At 42.6% G+C, this 12,117-nt stretch overlaps 1 protein-coding gene across 4 annotated transcripts in view; it reads right to left on the bottom strand.

Annotated features, from left to right (window-relative positions):
- The window catches only part of CNGA3 (cyclic nucleotide gated channel subunit alpha 3), a 107,987-nt gene that overhangs the window by 66,038 nt on the left and 29,832 nt on the right, over positions 1–12,117 (bottom strand). For all 4 annotated transcript variants that reach the window (XM_073614649.1, XM_073614650.1, XM_073614651.1 and 1 more), the window contains exon 2: positions 11,814–11,958. In XM_073614649.1, coding sequence (XP_073470750.1) covers positions 11,814–11,917 — 104 coding nt within the window. In that variant the 5' untranslated portion in view covers positions 11,918–11,958. The remainder of the gene's footprint in view (positions 1–11,813; positions 11,959–12,117) is intronic.

Genomic DNA, 12,117 nt, shown 5'->3' with positions numbered 1-12,117 from the left:
CAGGTACAATAAGAGACTCCATTTGTTTATATAAAAGGACCTACTGAAAATCAAATGAAGGGTATTTTCTCAGGAGTTGATAAGTGTATGTTACAGGAATCAGCTGCTCAAATAAGACCATACACTAGATTTTTAAAGATTTTTTTTTTTTAACATGCTGTATATTTATTCTTATTGATGTGTTTTTAAATCAACTGTGATGTTTTCAGCAAGTACAGAAAAATACAGTACCAGCTGATCCTGGCATAAATCTTATGTCCTTGCATCTTCCTGTGCACTGAACTGAAAACTCAAACAATGTTATCAGCTTTTTCAGTTCTCACATATGCCCACAGGAATGTAGAAGGAGGGGTTTGTAGTTCAATTCAGGAGAGCAGCCTAGGTGAAATCACTGCTCCAACATAGGTACAGTACAGTCAGTGAACATCGTCACACTAGGACACTAGTGTGGTACTGGAAGGTTCACTAGGGGTAAATAAAGGAAAAAAACATGAAAAAAAAAATGAAGCTGCCGAATCTAATCATGGAAGGCTGCAATTTATACTCTTTAAAGTGTAAAGGTTTTTTTTTTTTTCTTAAAGGAGACGTATGGCCAAAGCTATCTGGGCTATACTTCTCCTGGGGATCACAGGAGTGCAGTTCTTTCTGTACTCGTGTGACCCATTTTCATCCAGTTACTCCAGCTAATGTCACTCAGCTGGTCCAGGCATAGGAAAGATCCCGACCATATGGTCAGTATCCACCCAGATGCATACTGTTGAGAGCCTGAAGCAGCCACTTCCAACCCCTCCACAGCCCAGCACTCCAGTGAGTGCCGGAAGGGCAGAGCAGAGAGCCGGTGACTGAAGTCACTGCTCTCTGCTCAGAGCGTAGGGGAAGAACTGAATGATCAGCTGGGTTTGCTCAATTCTCAGAGTAGATCTGGTGGGGGACAACTGCAGCTGGGATGGGTGCTGCAACCATCTAGGGGAGTATAATTTTTTTTGGGGGGGGGATTCCCAAACTTCTCTTTTAATGCATTAAGGTAAAAAAATGCTCCACTACACTTTACAATTTCATTCCTAGTCCTGACGATGTCTGTCCCTCATGTCTCTCAAGCCTGAACTCACTTACTGTCCTACTACATGTCCTCCCATTGTCTCCCGTGATCTCCCAAACAGCCGGCGGAACTCTAAAAACCAATCATTGATAGGGAACTTAATGCAGCTCTTAGACAGATGAAACTGGCCAAAAGCCCAGGCCTGGACAACCTACACATACAATATTATTAAAGCTTTGCTGAATCCCTTAGGCTACTTTCACACTGGGGAGGGGGGGGGGCATTAGCGGTAAAGTGGTGCTTTACCGCTGTTTTTGGCTGCAATCGGGGCCCATTTAATCCCCGCTAGCAGACGAATAAAGGGTTAAAAGCGCTGCCCATTGATTTCAATGGCAGGGGTGGTGGAGGAGCGCTGCTTGCATAGATGCTGCTTGCAGGACTTTTTTCCTGTCCTGCAAGCGCACTGCCCCAGTGTGAAAGCACTCGGGCTTTCACACTGGGGTGGCTTGAGAGGCGATTTTCAGACGCTTTACAGGCGCTATTTTTTGCACTAAAACCTCTGAAAAGTGCTCCAGTGTGAAAGGGGGTTAACTCCTAATTTTCTTATTTTTTTTAATTCTCTCACTAACAATCCTCAGCAAGCTAACCAACTGTTTGCATCTCAGATCATGGTTATTCATAAGAAGGAAAACAAAGTAACTTTAGTCACAAATTACCACCTGATTTCACTATTCTGATATTAAAATATACGTGAAGATCCTACCCTCCTGGACTAAACTAGATCAGGTCGGTTTTATTCTGGGAAGAGAACTTGCAATAATACCATCAAGTAGGGATGAGCCGAACACCGATTTGGTTCGCAGCAGAACATGCGAACATGCAAAAAGTTTGTTCAAACACGCAAACACCATTAAAGTCTATGGGACACGAACGTGAAAAATCAAAAGTGATCATTTTAAAGGCTTATATGCAAGTTATTGCCATGGGACATGTATCAATGCAAATAAAAGTTTTAAAAAACGTCCGTTTTTTCGGGAGCAGTGTTTTTAATATTGCTTAAAGTAAAACAAGGAAAATGAAATATTCCCTTAAATATCGTACCTGGGTGGTGTCTATAGTATGCCTGTAAAGTGGGGCGCAGTTTTCCCTTGTTTAGAACAATACCACAGCAAAATGGCATTTCTAAAGGAAAAAAGGTCATTTAAAACTGCTTGCGGCTGTAATGTATTGTCGGGTCCCGGCAATATAGATGAAAATCATTGAGAAAAACGGCATGCCCCCCCCCCCCAGCCCATTACCAGGCCCTTTGGGTCTGGTATGGATATTAAGGGGAACTCTGCACCCAAATTTTTTTTAAAAAGTAGCGTGGGGGGCCCCCAAGCACTATATACTCTGAACAGAAGTTTATACACTATATGGCCTGCCCTATATATTCTGCAGAAAATTGGGCGTTAGGTGTTGGTGGTACCAGATGACGGTAAGCCCTCACTGTTACTCTTGGTGAGCGCAGGAACGGGCCCTGTTGTGAAATATTAAATCAAGAATTGTAATTACATGCCCCTGTTAAACAGGTGCAGAAAAATTGGGTCTTTGGTGGTGGTGGTGGTTGTGCCACAACACTGTAAGCTCTCACAGTTACTCTTGGTGGGCGCAGGAACGGGCCCTGCTGTGATATATTAGATCAAAAATTGTAATTACATGCCCCTGTTAAACAGGTACAAAAAAATTGGGCCTTTGGTGGTGGTGGTGCCACAACACTGTAAGCCCTCACAGTTACTCTTGGTGGGCGCAGGCATGGGCCCTGCTGTGAAACACTAGATCAAAAATTGGTGGTGTACACAATACAGTGTAGTGTGGTGTTGCAAAACAAAATATACATCATGTCCGGAAAATCACCAAGGAGAGGCAGATGCTCACAGGCCACTAAAAGAGGGCAAGGCCCGTTCCTGCGCCCAACAAGAGTATCTGTGAGAGGTTACAGTGTTGTGGCACCACCACCACCAAAGGCCCAATTTTTCTGCCCCAGCAGCAGAAAAAAAGGACAAGCGTGCCCCACAGCCACCTGCAGAGGATGCACCATGTCCATAACCAGCACTGTTGACTGTAGACACAGAGGCTGCTTGCCCTCTTTTAGTGGCCTGTGAGCATCTGCCTCTCCTTGGTGGCCTTCCGGACATGATGTATATTTTGTTTTGCAACACCACTCTACACTGTATTGTGTACTGTGTACACCACCAGAAAAGTAGTAGCAACTGCACTACGGCTGCACTGTATTGTGTAATGTGTACACCACCAGAAGTGTAGTAGCAACTGCACTACGGCTGCACTGTATTGTGTAATGTGTACACCACCAGAAGTGTAGTAGCAACTGCACTATGGCTGCACTGTATTGTGTAATGTGTACACCACCAGAAAAGTAGTAGCAACTGCACTACGGCTGCACTGTATTGTGTACTGTGTACACCACCAGAAGTGTAGTAGCAACTGCACTATGGCTGCACTGTATAGTGTACTGTGTACACCACCAGAAGAGTAGTAGCAACTGCACTACGGCTGGATTGTGTTGTGTACTGTATACACCACCAGAAAAGTAGTAGCAACTGCGCTATGGCTGCGCTGTATTGTGTAATGTGTACACCACCAGAAGTGTAGTAGCAACTGCACTATGGCTGCACTGTATTGTGTACTGTGTACACCACCAGAAGTGTAGTAGCAACTGCACTACGGCTGCATTGTATTGTGTACTGTATACACCACCAGAAAAATAGTAGCAACTGCACTATGGCTGCGCTGTATTGTGTAATGTGTACACCACCAGAAGTGTAGTAGCAACTGCACTACGCCTGCACTGTATTGTGTAATGTGTACACCACCAGAAGTATATTAGAAATAGTACACCACGGCATGAACTGTAGATATAGGCTACACTGGATCCAGAGTGTATATATATATCTATATATATATATATATATATATATATATATATATATATATACTAGACTGTATATATATATTAATACACGGCCCGAAGTATATTAGAAATTGTACACCACGGAATGAACTGTAGATATAGGCTACACTGAATGCAGAGTATATATATGTATCTATCTATCTATCTATCTATCTATCTATCTATCTATCTATCTATCTATCTATCTATCTAGATATATATATATATATATATAGATATATATATATATATCTATATATATATATATACAAGACTGTATATAGGCGGTGCATTAACCACTTCAGCCCCGGAAAGATTTACCCCCTTCCTGACCAGAGCACTTTTTACAATTTGGCACTGCGTCACTTTAACTGCTAATTGCGCGGTCATGCAATGCTGTACCCAAACGAAATTTGCGTCCTTTTCTTCCCACAAATAGAGCTTTCTTTTGATGGTATTTGATCACCTCTGCCGTTGATGTTTTCTACTTTTTGTTATAAAAAAAATCCAAAAAACTCAATTTTAGTCACACATTTAGGCCAAAATGTATTCGGCCATATGTCTTTGGTAAAAAAAATGTCAATAAGTGTATATTTATTGGTTTGCGCAAAAGTTATAGAGTCTACAAGCTAGGGTACATTTTCTGGAATTTACACAGCTTTTAGTTTATGACTGCCTATGTCATTTCTTGAGGTGCTAAAATGGCAGGGCAGTACAACCCCCCCCCCAAATTACCCCATTTTGGAAAGTAGACACCCCAAGGAAATTGCTGAGAGGCATGTTGAGCTCAGTGAATATTAATTTTTTTGTCCCAAGTGATTGAATAATGACAAAAAAAAAAAAAATTACAAAAAGTTGTCACTAAATGATATATTGCTCACACAGGCCATGGGCATATGTGGAATTGCACCCCAAAATACATTCAGCTGCTTCTCCTGAGTACAGGGATACCACATGTGTGGGACTTTTTGGGAGCCTATCCGCGTACGGGGCCCCGAAAACCAATCGCCGCCTTCAGGATTTCTAAGGGCGTAAATTTTTGATTTCACTCCTCACTACCTATCACAGTTTTGAAGGCTATAAAATGCCCAGATGGCACAACCCCCCCCCCCCCAAATGACCCCATTTTGGAAAGTAGACACCCCAAGCTATTTGCTGAGAGGCAGGTTGAGTCCATGGAATATTTTATATTTTGACACAAGTTGCGGGAAAGTGACAAATTTTTTTTTTTTGCACAAAGTTGTCACTAAATGATATATTGCTCACACAGGCCATGGGCATATGTGGAATTGCACCCCAAAATACATTTAGCTGCTTCTCCTGAGTATGGGGATACCACATGTGTGGGACTTTTTGGGAGCCTAGCCGCGTACGGGGCCCCGAAAACCAATCTCTGTCTTCAGGCTTTCTAAGGGTGTAAATTTTTGATTTTACTCTTCACTGCCTATCACAGTTTCGGAGGCCATGGAATGCCCAGGTGGCACAAACCCCCCCCAAACGACCCTATTTTGGAAAGTAGACACCCCAATCTATTTGCTGAGAGGCATGGTGAGTATTTTGCAGCTCTCATTTGTTTTTGAAAATGAAGAAAGACAAGAAAAAACATTTTTTTTTTCTTTTTTCAATTTTCAAACCTTTGTGACAAAAAGTGAGGTTTGCAAAATACTCACTATACCTCTCAGCAAATAGCTTGGGGTGTCTACTTTCCAAAATAGGGTCATTTGGGGGGGTTTGTGCCACCTGGGCATTCCATTGCCTCCGAAACTGTGATAGGCAGTGAAGAGTGAAATCAAAAATGTATGCCCTTAGAAAGCCTGAAGGCGGTGCTTGGTTTTCGGGGTCCCGTACGCGGCTAGGCTCCCAAAAAGTCTCACACATGTGGTAACCCCGTACTGAGGAGAAGCAAGAGAATGTATTTTGGGGTGTAATTTCACATATTCCCATGGCATGTTTGAGCAATATATCATTTAGTGACAACTTTGTGCAAAAAAAAAAATAAAAATTTGGCTCTTTCCCGCAACTTGTGTCACAATATAAAATATTCCATGGACTCGACATGCCTCTCAGCAAATAGCTTGGGGTGTCTACTTTCCAAAATGGGGTCATTTGGGGGGGTTTGAACTGTCCTGGCATTTTATGCACAACATTTAGAAGCTTATGTCACATATCACCCACTCTTCTAACCACTTGAAGACAAAGCCCTTTCTGACACTTTTTGTTTACATGAAAAAATTATTTTTTTTTGCAAGAAAATTACTTTGAACCCCCAAACATTATATATTTTTTTAAAGCAAATGCCCTACAGGTTAAAATGGTGGGTGTTTCATTTTTTTTTCACACAGTATTTGCGCAGCGATTTTTCAAACGCATTTTTTGGGGAAAAAACACACTTTTTTAAATTTTAATGCACTAAAACACACTATATTGCCCAAATGTTTGATGAAATAATAAAGATGATCTTAGGCTGAGTACATGGATACCAAACATGACATGCTTTAAAATTGCGCACAAACGTGCAGTGGCAACAAAATAAATACATTTTTAAAAGCCTTTAAAAGCCTACAGGTTACCACTTTAGATTTACAGAGGAGGTCTACTGCTAAAATTACTGCCCTCGATCTGACCTTCGTGGTGATACCTCACATGCATGGTGCAATTACTGTTTACATTTGACGCCAAACCAATGCTTGCGTTCGCCTTAGCGCGAGAGCAGGGGGGGACAGGGGTGCTTTTTTTTTTTTTTTTTTTTTTTTCTTTATTATTTTTTTGCTTTCTTATCTTATTTTTAAACTGTTCCTTTCATTTTTTTTTTTTTAATCATTTTTATTGTTATCTCACGGAATGTAAATATCCCCTATGATAGCAATAGGTAGTGACAGGTACTCTTCTTTGAAAAAATCGGTGTGATAAAATGCTTTCCCGATTTCCCAATGGCGCTGTTTACATCCGGCGAAATCTAAATCATGAAATGCTCGTAGCTTCCAGTTTCTTAGGCCATAGAGATGTTTGGAGCCACTCTGGTCTCTGATCAGCTCTATGGTCAGCTGGCTGAATCACCGGCTGCATTCTCAGGTGCCCTGTTGAGACAGGAGAGCCAGAGAAAAACACGGAAGATGGTGGGGGGGGGCATTCCCTCCCACTGCTTGTAAAAGCAGTCTAGAGGCTAATTAGCCGCTAGGATTGCTTTTACAGGAAAGCCGACCGCTGGCTGAAAAGAATGATACCAAGATGATACCTAAACCTGCAGGCATCATTCTGGTATAACCACTCAAAGTCGTGAATGGCGTACCTGAAGACAAAAAAATGGTTAACAATAAAACACAGTAAACAGTAAAGTATAAAAAATTGCATACCTGAAAAGCAAACATGATAAAACATAAAACATTGCAGAATATAATACAGTAAAAAAGAGCAGAACAATAGAGAGAGAATAGAGAGAGAGAGAACAATAAAACGACAACTATTTTTATTTTTTTTTTTTATATATATTTTTTTTTTTTTTTTTTACACTTTTTTTTGTAACTAACTTTTATAACTGTAACCGGTTCCAGGTTCGGGTCTCTCAAAATGCGATGGCATCTTGGAAGACCCTGTGAAAGTGTGCCTAGTCTGTGCAATGCTGTACCCTACGCTAATACTCAACTAGTGTATGGTAGCGTTCAAAACATTCACCAATGCAAAGACCAGGATTGTCAGGACAGGAGGGACAATAATAGCGGGTGTCACGTCTATATCCTCGCTTGCTGCAGACACAACATCTTTTTTGGGGAGGTTAGCTGGGTAGGGGTACTCGGGAGGACATAAAGAAAATGCATCTCATGCAGCCGACTGCATTTGGTTGGGGATGTGAATGGGGGAAGTACGGGCGCTGCAGAAGTGGTGGGTTCCCAATTAGGATTGGCGAATGCAGCAGGAAGGGCACTATGGGCACGACGGGCCTGTTTGTCTTCTTCTTGGTGGCAGCGGGACACTACTTGTGCTTGCCACCTCACCAGCTTGAACTGCACTTATGGGACTCGCCACGTCACCAAGTGTTACTGCAGTGCTGGTTTGACTACGACCGGGGTGTACTAGGCCACTGGTGCTTGCCAGTTCACCAAAACGCTACAAAAAAACTGTTAGTGATCGCAGGGATCAGGCCTGACTCTGCGAACGCTGCAGTTATGCGTTTAGTGTTTTGTAAGTGACAGTGATCGATCGATACTGCACTTGGGTGGGCTGGGCTGGGCTGGGCGGAGGGGCAAAACGCAGGTGCTAGCAGGTATCTGGGCTGATCCCGCTAACACTGCGTTTTTGGGAACCCTAAACTGCTGGGGACGCTAGTATAGATCTGATCGGATCAGATATGGATCTGTTCAGATACTATACCACTAAGAGAGGCATATGCTGCGTGCGTGGGTGTTAGCGGTACTGGCGCTAATCTGACGCTGCCTGGGGCGACGCATATCACCGCCGGGCGATCAGGGGGCTAAACCTTTATTCGGTAATAAACGGCGGGTGCCCTGACACTATAAAAAATAAACAAACTAACCAGCGTCACCCGTAGCGGTTATACGGTGATCAGTGGTGAAAGGGTTAACTAGGGGGCAATCAAGGGGTTAAAACATTTATTAGGTAGTATATGGGGGTCCCTGTCGCTATAAAACACTGATGGCGAACCTAAATATTTACGTCCCTAACTAGCGTCACCAGCGACACTAATACAGCGATCAGAAAAATGATCGCTTAGCGACACTGGCGACGGGGGGTGATCAAGGGGTTAAAACTTTATTGGGGGGTTAGGGGGGTACCCTAGACCTAAAGGGGGCTAACAGTAACTGTCCCACCACACTAACTGTCACAAACTGACACCATGCAGTAATCAGAAAAGAAAAAAAATCTGCTTGGTGTCAGTGTGACAGGGGGGAGGGTGGGTGATCGGGGGGTGATCGGGGGGGTAATCGGGGGTGTTATGTATGCCTGGCATGTTCTACTGTGTGTGTGTGTGTTTGTGTAACTCACAGTGCAGTTGCAGTCTTCCCTCCTCGGCGCCGGAATGGAAAATGCCGAGCCGAGGAGAGATGACATCATTTCCTCTGCCTCTGTGTACAATACAGAGGCAGGGAAATGATCCCATTGACCAGGAGCGATCGCGAGGGGGGGGGCCACGAATGGATGGCCTCCCCCTCACCACCGATTGCCGTGGAGGATTTGCCGACCGCGGGCAGGCAAGGACGTACCTGTAAGTCCTTTTGCCTGCCCGTGCCATTCTGCCGACGTACATCGTCGCGCGGCGGTCGGCAACTGGTTAATATATTAATATATATATACTAGACTGACTGTATATATACAGTGGGGACGGAAAGTATTCAGAACCCCTTAAATTTTTCAATCTTTGTTATATTGCAGCCATTTGCTAAAATCATTTAAGTTCATTTTTTCCTCATTAATGTGCACACAGCACCCCATATTGACAGAAAAACACAGAATTTTGACATTTTTGCAGATTTATTAAAAAAGAAAAACTGAAGTATCACATGGTCCTAAGTATTCATACCCTTTGCTGTAACACTCATATATTTAACTCAGGTGCTGTCCATTTCTTCTGAACATCCTTGATTTGCTGTTTGGCAAAGGGGTGAACACCCGATGTTCGACTCGAACTCGAAGCTCATCCCTACCATCAAGGTTCTCAACATGCACCACTGGCTGACTAAACAGGAAACTCCCTCTCAGCATCCTTTCAATGGATGCTGAGAGGGAGTTCAACAGGGTGGGTTAGGACTATATGATGGTGGGGCTTCCTTCACTTAGGTAAGTACTGTGCTATCGTATTTGTGCCTTATATGTTGAGTCCTAGGCAAGAGTCAAAGTTAATGGCTACCTGTCAGATGCCTTCGCAATCACAAACAGTACATGGCAGGGCTGCTCCCTGTTGCCTATAATTTTTGTTTTATCTCTAGAGCTTTTCTTGCAGAGTTTAAGGGCATACAAGTATATGCAAAGGTATATAAAATTGCTGCCTTTATGGACGATATACTTCTTTTCCTCACCAACCCATTAACCTCTCCTCCTGCTCCGCTACTAGAGCTAGAGCTATTTTGATGATTTTCAAATTTACTTATAAACTATTCTAAATGCTATGCTCTTAATATCTCTCTCATCTCAGATCTAGTCCATCACTGCCAAAGTATATTTACATTCACATGGAAACCTATTGCGATCACGTATCTGGGGATACAATTAACAGTCTACTCTGCGCCCTTAATTTTTTGCAACTATTACAAACACTTCAGTAGGATCTTAAATGTTGTGAGAAACTGTAATGCTCATGGTTTGGGAGGACAGCAATCCTTAGAAAGAGCGTACTGTCTGGAATACTTTATCTCATGTACTGTATCTCATGAAGGCACTCCCTCTTTGAATCCCTTCAGCTTTCATCACCTCCTTGCAGAAACTTTTCAGCAGGTATATTTGGAAATCAGCTACCCCATGACATTCTCTCCTTAAAAAACTGAAGGTGAGATTGGTCTCCCTGACAAAAAAATCTACTACAGGGCCTGCCATCTGATGAGATTTGTGGACTGGTAAACCTACTAGAGCGGTCCTTTGAGCAAGGGGTACTAGCAGCCTAGGCAAGACCAGCTACTTGCACCCCCCCCCCCCCCCCCCCCCGCATATCAGCAAGTGCAGCCTGTACAGGGATACTTAGTTACCTCCTTGCCAATGTTAGCTCCGTTAGTGGGGGCAGTATATGGTAAAAGCAATATGTATAGTGTGGGCAGTATGTAGTGATAGCAATATGTAATGGGGGCAGTATCCACCCAGATCCTTGGGCGCATACATTGTGGTCCCGGCCAGTCTACTGCTCTTAGCACCCCATATAGAATCAAAGATCTTTGTCTGGAACTGCCAGAATGCCTCTATTGGCACCGAAATAGGAAGAGTTCTAAAGTAATATAATATTTTGAGTAATACCATCATCTTTACAGATGTAATTCTGCCCATCCATGATAAGGTGACCTAGAATTTTCACCTACCAAATAGCCTCTCTACCATTTAACTACCATCAAGGATTTGTACCACAATACCTTACTATGCACATAATTACTACAGCCCGTATGTGTATACCTGTACATTGGTGTCAACATCAGTCACCGTCCTTGAAGGAATGGTTCCTCAGACTAAATAAGACTGCGGACATGGAGGAACTCATTCTTATCTCCCAAGACAAACTCACAAAGTTCATCAAGGTGTGGGCATGTTGGCTTCACTTTCAATCTACTGCTGAATACCAGGACATCATGTCACCTGCTCGCTAAAGTAGCAGAAATCTTTTTTTTTTTTTCTACTGTTAGCTAGTGGAGCATGTTCATTCACATATGTGCACTATTAGCTATTCACCCTAGGTTAATATTCGTAGCAAGTATTCACTGGCATGTCATTCTTGGTCTGATCAGATGGTTTATAAGACAATGGGGGTTATTTACGAAAGCCAAATCCACTTTGCACTACCAGTGCAAACTACAAGTGCAAAGTGCACTTGAAATTGCACTGCAAGTGCACTTGGAAGTACAGTCGCTGTAGATCTGAGGGGGACATGCAAGGAAAATAAAAAACAGCATTTTAGCTTGCACATGATTGGAAGATAAAATCAGCAGAGCTCATTTCCCCTCATTTCAGATCTACCCCTCAATTTCAAGTGCACTTTGCACTTGTAGCTTGCACTTGTAGTGCAAAGTGGATTTGCCTTTCGTAAATAACCCCCAATGTGTTTTGTCCCTGTATAGTGTCCCTACACCATACAGCTTATGATAAATGTTGTGTCATAAGACATCAGCATACCTGCTTGCTCCATTTTCAATTCTTTCTATGTCTTCATCAATAGTTCTTACAGACAGTCTATGCAGCAGTGGGTAGGATGTTTGTGAGGTGACAATAGCAGCCATTTTGAATCACAGCAAAATGGTCTCCACAGTGTAGGTAATGGCTGTAAAAAGATATAATAATAATAAATATTAAAAATGTTTTCTGGAGATATATAAACCATGTAATTAAAAAACAAACAAGTTGATATTCTTTGTAACTCATGTGTAACTTAATGTAAACCTTGCCAATGTGGTGCAATAACTTTTTAAAAGAGAAGCAT

Source organism: Aquarana catesbeiana, linkage group LG02, assembly GCF_042186555.1.
Source record: "Aquarana catesbeiana isolate 2022-GZ linkage group LG02, ASM4218655v1, whole genome shotgun sequence".
NCBI classification, from domain to species: domain Eukaryota; kingdom Metazoa; phylum Chordata; class Amphibia; order Anura; family Ranidae; genus Aquarana; species Aquarana catesbeiana.
This window is presented reverse-complemented; position numbering and strand designations above follow the sequence as displayed.